We start from the raw sequence: 16,794 nt of genomic DNA, 5'->3' as shown, positions 1-16,794 counted from the left end.
GCTGGTTCTATTACTGTCAGAAGAGGTTGCTTTACAACTGTCAGAATAGCTGGCTCGATGTAGAACTGTCAGAAGAGTTGGCTCTAGAACTGTCAGAAGAGCTGGCTCTAGAACTGTTGTATGACTCTATCAGGACTATCCTATAGCCTGCTCTTCTGATAGTTCCCCTGCAGGTTAGAACTTATCTGTTTGTACTCGATTTTTTCTTACGTCATTTTTGTTTTTGCTTTTTTTTTTTATAAACATACAACTCCGCATTATCATTAATACTAACGTCTTACCGATAAACTAATATTGGTTGAAAGTTAACAAAGAATTACATATACATGTATTTATAAATTAGGAGATCATTTGTAAAGTCAACAATTTAGTGAAATTAAGTTATATTAAATTGAGTTTATATAGATTTTTAACCCGTCTAGTCAAGATACAAAATTTAGAAAAATCCTGCCGATTGATTCGCCTACTGAATTCAGTGTTTTTGTTTTCAATGTTCAACGGATAACCAAGGAAGAGTTGCAATAAACCGACAAAAATGCCATAAGCTACAACTCTCTGCACATTCTCCCGAAGAATTCATAAAAAAACAGAAATCTGTTTATCGAATTCAAGAGCGATTATCTAGCGATTGGATCGTATTTTAAATACTGTATAATTCGGTTACATGGGTCGTAAATCACCAATGACAAGTCAAATCTCATTGGACAGTTATGTAAAGACCATTTAACCAAATAATATGTGATCTTGGACAGTTCTCACCATTAATTGTGAAAATGGTCTACAGCCCGCGTTACCTTACTAAAATTGTGATCGAATACTTAGTTTTAGTATCATATTTTTCTCATATTTGTCTTTTCAAAGTCGAAAAAGAGAAAAATATTATTCCCCTTTGGGTAAATGCTGAGTATGAGTTTTATTGCATGTGACATTATTTATTAGAAATGGTCGGTATTTTTCAATCTATGTAATGCTTAAAATGTGAAACATATTTAACGGTCAATTATGACTTCTTTGTATATACCCAAGTGTTTTTCCGATGAAGGGCGTGCTTAATTCAAGACGCGACACAAATATTTGACGACTCAAAGCAGACTTTATCTATTAACACAAATAAATCGCTGCCAATCGTTTACCAAGACATGAATGTAAGTACTTTAACATAAATTGTCTTAGATAGAATGAATTCTAAACCTACTAAGTGACGAACTTCAATGTTACAATGTACAAGGCTGTCGCATATAGTTTTATATGTATCGAAGATGAAAAGTTATCAAAATATGACATTTTTGTGAATTTTAAACGGCTTTCCATATTATTTGAGTCATATCGAAACTCATACCAAATAACAACCCAATGCACGTAGTGTATTGAATCTCGATATATAAATAATCAAGCAGGCGCGTAGCTGAGGCAAAATTGAAGTGTAGGCAAAATTACGGCAGGGGTCTGGTCCCAGCAGGTCCAGGGAGGCGAAGCCCCCCCCCCCGAAGCTCCGCGGAGATAGCGTTTTAGAGCATCATTTATACCTCTCCTGGATGTATTTTATCTAAAAAAAAAAAAATTGGCAAAATTAAGTGCAGGCAAAAGCTTTTTTGCCTAACGGCAGCTACGCGCCTGTCAAGCATAAATCACGGTACGTATTTTTTTATACCAACGTTATTTCAACCTGGGACCAAACCTCGACCAATACCATAACTTGATGAAGCCGGATGATATGAAGTTACGGTCTTTCAATTTAAATTTTGAAAGCTGTAGAGTCAAAAATACATTGTTTACATTTTTGTTTTTTGTTTGAGGCGAAGTCTCCGGAAGCTCCCGGTGTTTGAGCGTTTAAGACCCATAAAAGTTACTCAAAATTTATGCTGAAAAGGGCTTTACTGCGAGATAATTTTAGGGAAATTTTTTTTTTTTTAAATTTATACCAACAGTGATCGTGATCATAGTAAAACTCGAATGAAGAAATTGTCCTCCCTAATTTGATATGTTGTATTTTGTATTGTTTTGAAATGCCATCAGCACCTGCGTATGGAGTTTCCATATCATAACTCATACATTATGCTAAAGCTTGCTGTAACTACGCAGACTTTTTGTATCGCGTTAGATTTCTTACAATTAGGTTTCTGGAACAGTGTTATGTTACTACAAAATTGAAGGCAGCACTACAGAAGTTTTATAGTCGTTATCATGAACTCGTGGATCGTTACGGTGTATCCATCTGCACCATAAGAACCGATTAGTTCAGCGTGTCATAGTTTTCCATTCCTCTTTCGTCTAGCGTGGACTTGACTTTTATGAGCAACTGGACGGATGTTTCTAGCAAAGCAGAGGGTGCTGTCCCTACTAATGCACCTGGTCCATGCTCCCAGTTTTTAGTGGAGTCCGAGTTGCTCATTTACTTTTTTTGCTTTGTACGTATTATTTTGGCTATTTTTATGTTCTTTGTTATGTGTCATTTTCATGTCTGGTCTTTGTCCCTGGATTACATTCTCTAGAATCTTGGTTCCTTTGACTACTCTTTGTTTCTTATAGGGGTCTTGAAAATAGTTGTATCTTGACTCGGGTTCCATAGATAACCTGATTTTTAAGCTTTTGAAAGAAACCTATTGATGCAACATATTCCTTCAAATATTTTTGAAAGAGTCTGATACGCTTTGAATAAAGAGTAGTCTGTCAAGTTTTGAAGTTATCATTGCAGTTATCATCAATTTGGTAAATCGTTTTGGAAAACCCATTCATGTTATTGACTCAGAGATCAATTAACTTTTGAATAGATAAGTGCTGCTCATTATGCAATTGTACGCCCGAGTCTATATGTTCCTTCTACGAGGTCATTTTTTTATCTGTTTTTTTTTCAAGCTCTTAAATCAATATTTTATGCATGTTATAATGTACTAATCTGACCTCTTAGGGGTCCAGTCTTTATATTAGCTGACTTATTGCCCTGAAAACCATCATCAACGTTCTTAATATTTTTGAAAAAGCCCATTTAGAAACGACAAGTGGTCCACACACAGTATACATTGCATGTCATTTTTTGCTATTTTTAATGTTATTTCTTTCAAAAGTCTTGTCCTCTGACGCTACTTGACCAATTGAAACGAAACTTAGTATGAATGTTTCTTGGAGTATCCTGTATAGAACTGATTTGGGAATTTTTGATTCGTCGAAAAACATGACCGCTGTTACTAAAAAATAGAACATAAGGGTCAGACAGTAGTTTTTCACATATATCTCCAAAATCGTTAGGTTTAACTAAATTCTGACATGGGTAAAAGTTTCAGCATGATAAGATCTATCTCTGGTCAAATTTTGGTTTTAATCCGTTAAGCCATGTTGGAGTTATTGTCGATCTGTCTTGAACTTAGACAATTCAAATCCTTTACATCTAAAAGACGTCTATATGTTACCTTCATGAAAATGGGATTCAATGTGTCACATAGAAAACCTGTATCTTCATTCAATAAGGACATAGTAAATCAAACTAACATAGAAATCCCCAATCACGTGATCGCTACCACACGTGATCGCTACCGCATATAGATTACCAATCCTCTTACACTACACTTCTCTCTTTATTTCTTTATTTTTGTTTCATTTCCCATTTTTTGCAAGATGATGTGGAAGCTTAGGTTTCCGGGCTTCCGCCTAGCCACTCGCCTGAAAATATGCATATAGCAAAGTTTCAGAGCTATGTTTAATGAATACTTAAAATGATGAATGAAAACAATTTAACACGGAATGTCCTATAGATATCGATTTTAGTGGAACCCTAACACATCTTTGCTTTCTTATTATATCGTTACTAATGTCCCGCGCTCATATCTACATTTTTCATGTGGTTGAATGTATTTTCGCACCCAAATGTGTCAAACATTTTTTCCCCAAGGACAGAACAACCTATTGTAGAGTGAAATTGTATAAATTGTTTTTGCTTTTAACTCGAGTGTAATTCCAAATCATATAAGTTTCAGAAATCATTCTCCTGAAACTTGAACGGTAGTAAGCCATTTGACGATGTGATCAGCCATTGGGTCATTGTCTTATTGACCTTTCCCAGCTGTTCTTTTCATATTACAAACTTAATTCCGTCTAAACATGACTCGCATATCATCGGGCGAAAATTCTGAATATAGACTGACCAGTGCTATGCTACATGTATGCTGTCGTGCACCACATGCGTTAGATTCAGATTGACTGTTACAGTAGTTCACAGTTTAGGCCAAGGTCAATCTTAGAATCGTCAAAGTTTTAACCTTCTGGGCATCCTGCGTATGTGTTAAATATAATTATAAGTGAAACTCCACTTACTACACTGTGAATCATAAATTTCATTACTAACGATTTATTAATTGACTTAGAATAATACATAAAGGTAAACAAATGTAGTTCAGTTTGTTTGTCACAATATTGTGAAATACAGATTAATTTCAATACCGAATTTTACTTTTCAAATCCCCAAAATTCAAGGTCTTTTATTTATATGTCAAGTTTGATTAAATTTGAAAATTGACCAGTTTCATTATTAAAATATTTCAATTGCAACAGAATCAAGTAATGTGAAAAAGGCAATGAATATTTATAAAAGAATTTCTATATAATATTTCGCCTTTTCCTTTTCATTTAAAACCCATCATTCAGTGCTTTAAATACATGAAATCTCTATAAGCTATTGACAACTGGCCGTAAGAATCATTCTTCTGTCGTCAACCGCCCTCTCTTTTCGTGAAAAAAGCTTCATTCAAATTATTCGCGGCTACGAAAAAAGTTTATATGTTAATATGTAAATTCGTACCTCGTATTCATGCGTTAAAATTAAATTCCTTTCAAAAATTTAAATTGACACAGCAAGACCCAGTCAAGGTTTTAACATGAGGATAGAAAGTGAGATAGTTATATACGGTGTGTTATTTATATTTCATATGCTTTTCACGCGATTGCAACGTCGTGTAAACAAATCACTGTGATCGTATTCAAATGTAATCTTTAAAATAAACACGTAGACGTAAAAGGATGAATATGTTCCTTGGATACTTCTATAAATCGCCGTTCTTAAAGTTTTTTTCTCTTTCTAGAATAGTGTTTTAATAGTAAATGATAGGATATTCAGAGAAATTGGATAAATTTGTTTCGTCAGACGTATTGAATTTTATTTTGACGTTTATCACGAGTTTGTGACGTTACCGTCACCATTGCGACGTCTTCTATGTTGAATTGGGTCTATCATCATGGAGTTACCAACATAACGTCATTATCGGATACAATGTCCTCAAATAATTCTGTTCTGGGACGGACGGGGCTTCACACCCCACTCCCGGGACAGGAGACGAGAGGGAGGTGGCGAAATCGGCACAAATCTTCAGAAATGACTGAACTGGATGTTAAAAACTATCTGATCAAGAAGCCAGAGGTGTTTGAAAGTTATGTCTTAGAATCTGTTTCGTTGGAAACTTTGCAGTTATTGATACAGAAAAAGCAAGAGAAGCCGGAAAAGGGAATTAATCTGGACTGTGCCACAATACCTCTACAAGAAAGATTCTTAAATGATTCGGTGAAAGAAATGAGCAGTCATTTAATTGATATTGTAGAAGACCATGACATTTATGCCGCAATGTCTGAAACAGTATCTATACTCGCCCGCGCTGTTAACGCAAATCACACTTGTGTCTATATACCTACCCACCAAAACCACCAACTCCGTATTCTCAGGGACGGAAAACTTGTGGCGTATGGGCCGACTGGATTAGGTACGACCGTAGCCGCTCATGCTGTGATAGAACGAAAATCCATCCTTATTGATGATATAGAATTCGATTCGAGGTAAATTGTGTATTTGATTTAGATTTTTAATCCCCGCTTGAAGAGACATGGATATAAGTGTTTACTTGTAAAGATATACAGTGATCCTTGTGTCCGTCCGTCCGTCACACTTTTGGCTTAATAGGAATAACCCAAGGAATTTTTGTTTTAATTAAATATACATAATTTTTTGGAATGTGAAAAACAGGCCAAATTGAATAGCAGTAACTTTATATCATGTTTCTTTCTAGCAACCTTTCTACGATCAACCAAAGCAAGAGTTTCCTAACTTCCAATGGAATGTCTTGTATCTTTCATGGTTTTCAAATGTTATAACAACTTTTAGTGTACCAAAATATTTAGCCAATAAGCCTACTCATTCGATGAATGCTTTTGACACTTATATGAGATTTATTGACGGAAAGTATTCGCCTTTGTGCTAATGGCATTAATATAGACTATCGACTTCTCTTTATAAAATTTAAAAAAGATGACCAAAATATTAACATTTAAAATTCGATTATTATCTCTTATCAAAACAGTTTGAAGATTTTCTAAACAGTTTTTTACTATAAAATCAGTTCATGACTCTCAATATTAAGACAGTATGCAAACATTGAAAACAAACTCGAAATGTGGAATAATCTGTTAAAAAATTAGACATCATGACCTTTTCAATATTTGAAGTGGTATCCAAAACAGTGCAAAATGTCTTTTGCAAACTTGAGAATAAGTTTATTTTATCTTCGATCTTTTGCACGTCCACCAAGAAGGAGAAAATGCAATATACATATGTATGTCCCAAACTTAGATTTTCGTTGACACTACGACTTTTCCCCCCTGATTTCGAGACTATGGTTATTATGCAAATAAAAGCTGTAATGCTTTGAATTCCTGAAGGCCAAAGGATTGTCTATAGTCGAATCTGTACTGTTTTTCCAAAAGGCGACAATATCAAAAGCTTAAAAAACATTTAGGACAATGACAGAGCTTTGAACTGTATATATTCAGGTTACAATTTCATGGAAGATTTAAAAGATTAATATTTTTAGTGAATGCTGTTGACACACTATGTTTTGAAATTCAATAAAAAGAATGTGTCAAAAATTCAATGCATTTTTGTATTTCAAGTAGAATAACGTTTAAGTCAGAAATTATAAAATAACTGCTACACCAGCAGAGTAGGTACACTCTTATCCCGGACAAAATTTTACTGTTTCACGTTCTTGTGATCAAATAATCCCGACAAATGAACTTTTACGTGGCGTTTGACGATTTTCAATTTTAAAGTTTTTGAAGGTATTATAAGGGATATATATACATGTATGTAAAAGATAATTCTGCTGTAGGTGACACTACACCAGTATTATCTTCGATCTTTTGCACGTCCACCAAGAAGGAGAAAATGCAATATACATATGTATGTCCCAAACTTAGATTTTCGTTGACACTACGACTTTTCCCCCCTGATTTCGAGACTATGGTTATTATGCAAATAAAAGCTGTAATGCTTTGAATTCCTGAAGGCCAAAGGATTGTCTATAGTCGAATCTGTACTGTTTTTCCAAAAGGCGACAATATCAAAAGCTTAAAAAACATTTAGGACAATGACAGAGCTTTGAACTGTATATATTCAGGTTACAATTTCATGGAAGATTTAAAAGATTAATATTTTTAGTGAATGCTGTTGACACACTATGTTTTGAAATTCAATAAAAAGAATGTGTCAAAAATTCAATGCATTTTTGTATTTCAAGTAGAATAACGTTTAAGTCAGAAATTATAAAATAACTGCTACACCAGCAGAGTAGGTACACTCTTATCCCGGACAAAATTTTACTGTTTCACGTTCTTGTGATCAAATAATCCCGACAAATGAACTTTTACGTGGCGTTTGACGATTTTCAATTTTAAAGTTTTTGAAGGTATTATAAGGGATATATATACATGTATGTAAAAGATAATTCTGCTGTAGGTGACACTACACCAGTATTTACTCAATGTAAACATTTGATACCGAAAACGGACTGGTGTTTTCACGTCTTACATTTTTGAAAACATTTACATTTATTTCTTTTTAAGTCAATAGTTGACTAGCTGTACTAGCAAGAATCATGCAACATTTTTATGAAGTGACAAATTCGACAAACGGTCACGTATTTTCATTTTCTATCTAAGTAAGTTTTATGCTTTAGGCATTTTATTGATGAATTGGACAATGATTTGTGAACAGTATAGAGTACTCAGAGAATACTTTAGTTAACAGCTATTTCAAAGAAAGAGTAAAAGACATTTGACGTGAAAGCCGTGTTGTTAGTGCTTACAGTTATTTCCATTAAAAAATGATAGCTCACCCCCACCCCTACACTAGAAAGCAGATTATATGAAATGTTATATGAATCTATACAATATATACTACCAATAACACGTGTGGTCTTTCGATCTATAAATCACCCCTGCATGATACTTACAAGGACATTTAGGCTGAGAATTAATGAGTAAATCAAGGTTTTGTATCCACATTGTATAATAATATACAAAAAGGAACATGTATACTGTCCTGCACAAAAGGGGGAGTAACTTAACATGTAAAAGGGTACGGGTGCGCGGCCCCGAAAATTTTTACCCATCCCATTCATATATTCTGATAATGTAAAACCTACACCCATTCATATACATTGTATATGTAATGCATTTATGTAGCCCATTCATATATACATAGTACAGTATGCATGGCATTTACATTATCTGTATCTACATAATTATCACATATTCTGACTTTGAAAAAACGACACCCATTCATATACATTGTATATGTTATGCATTTATGTAGCCCATTCATATATACATAGTACAGTATGCATGGCATTTACATTATCTGTATCTACATAATTATCACATATTCTGACTTTGAAAAAAACGACACCCATTCATATACATTGTATATGTAATGCATTTATGTAACCCATTCATATATATGCACGGCATTTATCAGTATCTACATATCATAGTGGGATGCTGATCAGAACAAATGACATTGTATCTGAAGACATCATTATCGTGTCAGAACTAATTGAACCTCTTCCTGCTTATCAGTCAAGTGTTAATCTTTATTTACATCGATAATTTTAAGGATGATTTAATTGATAACCATCAAATAACCAAATCAGTAACCATGTGTACATGTTAACCCAAATCACATAAATTTTGTTTCAATTTTTATATTCCGTTTATTATACATGTATAACAGAACTTTGTAAATATCATACGAAAAGCTAAAAAACAGAATCAGGCTTGAAATTACGAAAAAAAAGTTTTAAAATGGATAACTTCAGCCTTTTGTATTACATAATAACGGGGAAAAGTTCTTCTCAGTTTTTGAGTAACGAGTGCGAATTAGGAATACACTTTCTAGAATATCAGAAGCCTAATCAGCAGTTTAATAAATTTGTTTTACGGACAGCTTAATCCCATAAAATACTCGTGAAGACATGCAAATGTTCTATTTATTTGTCGTTAGCATTGTAAATTACATAGTGCGTTTAGGTGGGATAAATATGAATGAAATAGTATTTAGCTTAACCATAGCGTGATGTAACATTCTCTTGTTGTACATCTGTGAATAGGATTTCATTCAAAGGTACAATATTGATATATGTTATTATTGCTCAACGTTATGAAAACCGCATTACTCTACTGACAATTGCTGACCTACTTTTGTCTCCATGAAGACTATTGACAATTTCGGTGTACGATCCATGTTAAAGAATATAATATAATAAGAACCTTGTCAATTTCGGAGGTTATGTATGACATTATTCAAAACGTATGCATTTCCTGGTTTGGTTTTGTTGTTGTTGTTTTTGTAGTTGCCATTTTATGTTATCTTTTTTTTTTAAATTTTGTTGAGGCTAGTGTCGTTTTGTTTGGTGGATGTGTCTGTATCGTAATATTTTTTTACGTGGTAGGGAAGAGTAATCAAGGGAACCAAGATCATTGGCGCTTCTAGTGGAGATGGTAGCTGGGGGTTGGCACCCTCTTTTATATTGGAAAATTTGTGATTTTCTTGGTATAATTGCCAAAAAAATGACAAATAATGTCCTAAGAACCTCAGCTGACACCCCTCTTTTACAAAGTGTCGGAGTCCGGTCCTGCAAGATTCGAGCAGAAATAAAAAAAATTTAATCCAGGGACAAAGACAAGACATGGAAAACAGACACACACAGCAAAGAACATAAAATAATCAAAATAATTAACTCGAACCCGACTAAAAACTGGAAGCATGGACCAGTTGCACCGGTAGGGTAAGTGTTCACTGCTTTTCTAGAAGCATCCTACGAGTTGCTCTTAAAAAGTTAAATCCGGGGTAAACGAAAGAGGAAAGAAAACTATGACACGTTGAACATGATTCTCATGGTGCAGATGGATACATCGTAACGATCCTCGAGTTCATGATGACAACCATAAAACTTCTGTAGCGATGTAACTTCCCATTTCCATTGACGTTGCTTTAGTTTTCCTTACTTATAAAATTTATACTTAAATTAACGAATAAACTTGACAGTACATTAACTCCCACCTTAATTAAAGCAGTACCAAGGATTTGATATGAACTTTTTTAATTACTAGTATTTGGATGCTTCTGTTATAAGTTAATATTGTTTTGCTTATAAACAGTTTATAATTTGATGAATGATTTCACTTATGTAATAAGTGTGGTCGGTTATTTCTTATCCCGGTCTTTTACACGTTACATGTAACAACTACTACCGTATATGTACAAGTATAAATCAGGGATTAAAATTATCCAAATAATACATGTAGTAGTTTAAGGGAAAACAGTAAAGGTACAAACACAACGAGAAATGTATGCAATATGTAGATGTGGACAACTTTATCAAAATTCTATCACGCTTTATTCTCCATCGAATTCTTGTTCTACATGTATTGGAAACAATCAAACAAACCTTAAACAAAGAACAAAAATAATAAAATTACATAACTAAAGCAACAATAATAAACAATATACGTGACCACAACAAAAACAAACAAAAAATAAGAACGATATAGGTAGTCGTCATTAATTCTATCGACTGGTACATTTCGTACAGGCCGACGACATAAATTTTATCGACTGGTACATTTCGTACAAGCCGACGATATAAATATCATACAACTTACATGTATAATTTTATGCTTTCGACCTTTTTGCACTCCATTTGAATTTTGAGATGGATGACTTTTCAGATAAATGAAAAAGTTCTCGATATTGCATGTTGAACCAACATTTTTAAAGCAAGTGGAAAATAATCAAAAATCAATGTCACATTTATTCATGAATTTATTATATTATTTGAAGTTTCTAATGTACGAAATTTAATTCATACTGACGTATATTAATATCTCTTTTATATCTTGTATCTGTAAAACGCATGTTTCTGTTGCGTGTAACGGTGTTATTTAATATCGGAGTGTTGTAAAGATGCAAGATTACATCATGTATTTATAATTTCAATACAATTCTAAATTGGTATATTCTTTCATTTGTATGTATTGCGGATGTTGAATTAAATTTCATTGTATTGAATTATAATTTTATGATTTTATTATATTGGAGATATGTAAAGGTACAATTACATTATTAAAGAAGTGAACGTATTTCCTGAAATATTCCTCTTTTTGTTCCTCCGGTGTTTTCTTTAAATGTTACGTTAGTCTCAGGATGTATCGTTATCAATATGAGAATCGTCTTGGTCTCTTTAAGTACACGTTTTGTTTTTTATAAGGGTCGACGGCCTTTTAGTCAGAAACTAAGGTTGGTTCTGAAATTACATGTATTATATAAGACTAGTGAAAAATAAAGTAAAGGACATAGTGATCATAACGACAATCAATAAATTTGACTTTTAGTTAGAGTTACTGAGCCTTATTTAAAAAAATATGTTAATTATATCAATTTTAAAAAATATATTAATATATATCAATATGTGTTATGTCCAGAAACTGGTCTCTACTTATTTCAGGGCTCCGAATTAAACATTGTACGTTATCATAAAAAAATTTCAGAACGTTTCGGATTTTGTATGTTAAATGTGTACATGTATTGCAGTTAGATATAATTAGAATTCATCAGAAGCTTAACATTTAATACATTTTTCTTGTTACAGATTTCCAAAAGGTGTTGGACCCGTCGCATATTCTGTTGGCAGTGTTCTGTGTATACCAGTCATTCTACCTTCAAATGACATTTTTGCCATTCTCGAAGTCTCACGAGAACGTTCAAAGTTACCATTCGGAAAGAGTGAATTCCAAACTGCGCATGCCCTTGTGTCGTGGGTGACTGCATGCCTGCACGAGTCGTTGATCAAAAACACCCTTGAAACTCAGAGAAAACTAAATGACTTTCTTCTCGAAACTTCCAAGGAAATCTTCGATGAGATCAACTGCATTGATTCAGTCGTTCAGAAAATCATGACCTTTACAAAAAAGTTGGTCAATGCAGATCGAATCTCAATGTTTCTTGTAGATGAAGAGAAGGAAGAACTATATGCCGATTATTTCGATGAAGGCGAAAAAGATGAACATGGCAATGTAGTCCTCAACAAAAAGGCACAAATAAGATTCAATAAAGAACTTGGTATCGCTGGTTATGTCGCAAAAACAGGAGAGGTAAGAGTTCTGTTGTCCTTAATTTTGCCTGTGCTGACGCCTAAAAGACTTTCTCATTCGGCTTCATATTTTTCCAGATATTGGCTAACACTGCAAAAATGTCATTGTTGACCTTTGACATTAGTGGATTTACACACAAGATGGTCATTATTAATGAATGAAATAAAGGTACTTTCTGGGACAAGCATGTGTCTGAAAAACACAGGCTTCGCTTTAAACGGTCAATTTAATTAAGCATACTAAGTATTTTACATGTATTTTTATGTTCATTGATGGGAAATCTTCACACAATTAACTTAATGATGGACGAACTTGACTTTTTCTATTTTGCGTTTGAATGATAGCCATTATAAGGACATTTTCATAAACAAGCGAAATTATTAGGTAATAGATCGAAATGTAATTACCAAATGCAATTAAACCTATAACTTTCAATTTTCGATCAATATGCAACTCTTTTAATATTCCTAATTGTTCTTTAATTAGGCATCTGAGAGCAAAATTTAGGAATGCCAATTTGATTATTGTTGAATTTCAAACAAATTTCATGAAAACGAAAATGACGCCATGAATGACTAGCATTCTATTCTGTGAATAATTGACGTCGAATTCTGAATTCATGCGACTGTAGATTTTAAGTTACAACAAGCTTAATGCAAGTCAATGACGCTTCAACGAGTTAGGTATATTTATACTAATCCCCCCGAGAAAAAAAGTCTCGTTATTTTAAAGCTTTACGCCTTTTTCATAAGCGATTGCCCGTCTTACAAATCAGTAGCAGTATCTGGAATGACATCAAGTACATGGCAGCTTTTTGGATTATTGGTGACAAAAATATTACGAGGATAATTACATTTTGTATATGCATATAATTATATACATCTAATTTTAGGCATTGCCTTTGAGGAACGAAGCCATTTCTAGCTAAATACGTACATCCTCAGTAGAATAAGATGTAAATAGATTTTCTAGTAATATAATTGAAAGGGCTTTAGCACTCAGGAAAAATAAATGTAACCTGCATGATTTATTTTGTCAAAACACTTCTTTTACCAATTTTATTTCTCAAAAACAACTTGGTTGGTGATGCAATCGTCGTTGTTGATATTTGTAGCGTCTCGGTCATAGAAGTATTGAGAAAGGATTGTGTTACATTTTAAACACACTCTTGAGGTTTGCAGCTGTTCTTTACTGTAAGAATTTAATATTCTTTTATTCCACTGTTTGCTTCTTTGTTTACTTATAAATAATGATTAAAAAACAAAATCAAAAACAAAAACAAAAAACAAAAAAAAGTCACTCGGAACTTGCGCGAAAAGGTCAAAACAATCACTCCCGAAGCACGTCATTTCCGACGGACAGATTTTGAGTTATTCACCATGGTTCAGACCCCCAGCATATACTGGACATTGCTAACACTCACTCTGTCCCCTATATGATTGGAGTGAAAAGGAGCCAATGTAATAGGACATTGTGTTTTACACAAGTCAATCGTATAAATGCAATCTCCTCCACAACCTTAATAGTCTGTAAGAAGTGAAAGTCAATTTGTACATGATATTTAATTTGTGCATGCAGAGATGAATAACAAAATATTTTTTCCCTTAAAAATTACTGTCCTTTTTTATGTTTTAGGTTGTCAATATATACGATGCATACGAAGACGACCGCTTCAACCAAGATGTTGACAAGCTAACGGGTTACAAAACCAGAAGTATTTTGTGCATGCCTATTATTGGTAAACAGAAAGTCATTGGCGTCGTTCAGCTCCTGAACAGTCTTGATAGCGAGGCTTTTACAAACGCAGACGAGAATGCCTTCAAGTTATTTGCGGTATATTGTGCATTGGCTCTACATTTTTCTAAATTGTTCAACATGCTAGAACAACAGCAAGCACAGTACAAAGTCGCGATGGAGGTGCTGGAGTTTCACTTTAAAACACCACCAGATGAAGTAGAACACTTGGTAGATCGTATGACAGAGATCGAGGATGAGATTCCAAAGCTATTGAAATTTTATGATTTTTGTTGTTATCAGTTTGATGACATGCTGCCACAGTATGTTATATACCTTCTCGAAGACATGTTCGGAACGGACACGTTCGAGTTCGAGAAACTGTGCCGATTTACACTCACCGTGAGGAAAAATTATCGGCCAGTAACCTACCACAACTGGCAGCATGGTTTCCACGTCTTCCACAGTCTCTGGTGCATGGTGAATGGGGATGAAACATTTACCAAATTCGAAAAATTGGCATTCACCATTTCCGGTTTATGCCACGACATTGATCATCGTGGTTACAACAACGCTTTCTTCCAGAAACTTAACCTGCCTCTGGCAAATCTGTATTCTACCTCTGTCATGGAACAACACCATTATCGTCAAACTGTGACCATACTCCAAACGGATGGCACAGATATATTTAGCTTCCTTTCCGCAGATGAATATAAAGATATGCTTGAGCTTGTCCGCCATAACATTATTGCTACCGATCTGGCACTTTATTTCGGGAACCAGAAAACACTGGCGGGTTATATCAAAGATGGTGTGTTTGACATTGATAATTCCGGTATGCGCAAGCAGGCAATGGCTTTGATGATGACTGGCGCCGATCTCTGTGCTTGCTGCAAACCTTGGTCTACACAGAAGGAAACAACCAAAAATCTGTACAACGAATTTTATTTCCAGGGAGACGAAGAAAGGAGACACGGGCTCACACCTATACCGATGATGGATAGGAACAAGTTTGGCGAACTACCAAAGCAACAAATCGGCTTCATGGATTTTATCTGTAGACCTTTATATCAAACATTATCGGACATTCTGCCACAAACAATATCTCTCTTACAAGGCATCAATGACAACCGGGAACATTGGGTAGAACTGGACGAACAAGACGCTTCATCAGTGTCCGCAATGATTCTGAAGCCAAGAAGTAGCAGGTTCGATTAAGACAGTTTGATTCGAAGCCGTATTCTGTGATATTTTGCATTGTTTTGTTAAAGGATATACATGTAGATAATTAATATACCAATCAAAGAAATCAGGACAATCTTAGTTTTTTTTTTATCCAGACCCTGATACTACAAAAAAAAACCTAAAGAACAACTAATCTTAGAATGCCCAGTTTTGATTTGCATTTATTATAGATTTCAAGTAATTATAGGTAGCTAAAATAAGTCTACTTAATGAGAGCTGTTAAACCTTAAAGTCATTTCTTGTACTTTTAAGGCAAATGGGGATAGGAATTACATACCAAATCGGTGGGGATGAGGTTATCGATTCACTGGAGTTCTTACAATTGTTCGAAGATCAATTTCAGAAATTATTTCAAATTTAGATGTCCCTAAAATCCTCCTTCAACTCATTCGACCATTCCAATCATTTAAAATGGAAAATATACTTTGAAAAACTTAAGAATTTTTTTTTTATGAAACCCAGGAAAGACCTGTTTGGGACACCGTGAAATCCCAAGATTTCAATTCCATTACTAACGAACTTTAAAGTATTTATTAGTATGTGTGGTGCCAACGCCTTATACCATTGATGGTGTGTGCCCAGTAAGAGGCAAGGTCAATGGGCATTGGCTTTAGCTTATCAACGGTACATCAAATACTACCTATAGTATATTAAAATTTTAGGAGTATTTTAAAATTAATGCACATTTTTGAGAGGGGCTACCACAACTTTCGAAAATTCCCTCCATATTGTTTTATAGTTTTGTCCAATGAGAATCCGTTTTCATTGGGAGATTGTACGATAACCTCTGGTGGTACTTATGTGGCAATCTTTGTAAGAATTATGCTAATTCTGTTAATATGTGGCATACTCCCAAAATTGTTGCACATTTTTATTTCTGTTACTAGTATTAAGTTGCTTTATTGGTCTATTGGATGAAATGTAAAATTCATTCCAACATGTCCGGTCTGGTCTTAGGAGTTAATTCACATCCAAAATATAATAGTTTCTATTGTATTTCAGTGTCATTTACAGTGTTAACTCCCTTAATTTCTAATTAATGCATTATTTTATGCAACTGTCCGTCCGTCCGTGCGTCGTAAACATGTTACACGGTAACTTGAAAACGCTAAGTTCAATGTATTTAAATTTGACATAATTGTTAGTTATGATTGTCTTATTATGGTCTGTATTTTTTTTGGAGAAAATTAGATTTTTAGTTTCAGAGTTGTTCCGCTTTATGTAAAAAATTGGGGGAAGGCAAAAGTTTTATTTGTCGCGCCATATTTTGAAAACGTCTGGTTGAAACGTGAGATAAATTGTTTGTTATAATTGTTTGCAGGCCTTTATACATACTTTTAGTGGAATTTC

At 34.0% G+C, this 16,794-nt stretch overlaps 1 protein-coding gene across 1 annotated transcript; it reads left to right on the top strand.

Moving 5' to 3' along the window:
- Window positions 1-5,029: 5,029 nt before the first annotated feature.
- On the top strand, window positions 5,030-15,517 carry LOC148603615 (cAMP and cAMP-inhibited cGMP 3',5'-cyclic phosphodiesterase 10A-like). The gene is made up of 3 exons (XM_088552958.1): window positions 5,030-5,817; window positions 11,964-12,465; window positions 14,101-15,517. The coding sequence occupies exons 1-3, from the start codon at window positions 5,204-5,206 to the stop codon at window positions 15,415-15,417; spliced, it is 2,433 nt and encodes an 810-aa protein (XP_088409084.1). The 5' UTR covers window positions 5,030-5,203; the 3' UTR covers window positions 15,418-15,517.
- Window positions 15,518-16,794: the final 1,277 nt, after the last annotated feature.

This window comes from Perna viridis, chromosome 11 (assembly GCF_037379345.1).
Source record: "Perna viridis isolate PV_CMFRI_1.1 ecotype Kerala chromosome 11, ASM3737934v1, whole genome shotgun sequence".
NCBI classification, from domain to species: Eukaryota; Metazoa; Mollusca; class Bivalvia; order Mytilida; family Mytilidae; genus Perna; species Perna viridis.
Note: the sequence above shows the minus strand (reverse complement) of the source record. Positions and strands in the feature narration are given on the sequence as shown.

Bases quoted from the DNA above. Each gene is read 5' to 3' on its own strand.
- LOC148603615 (XM_088552958.1), top strand. From the start codon at position 5,204: ATGTTGAATTGGGTCTATCATCATGGAGTTACCAACATAACGTCATTA. The intron at 5,818-11,963 runs GTAAATTGTGTA...TTCTTGTTACAG, and splicing joins GATATAGAATTCGATTCGAG to ATTTCCAAAAGGTGTTGGAC. The intron at 12,466-14,100 runs GTAAGAGTTCTG...TTTATGTTTTAG, and splicing joins ATGTCGCAAAAACAGGAGAG to GTTGTCAATATATACGATGC.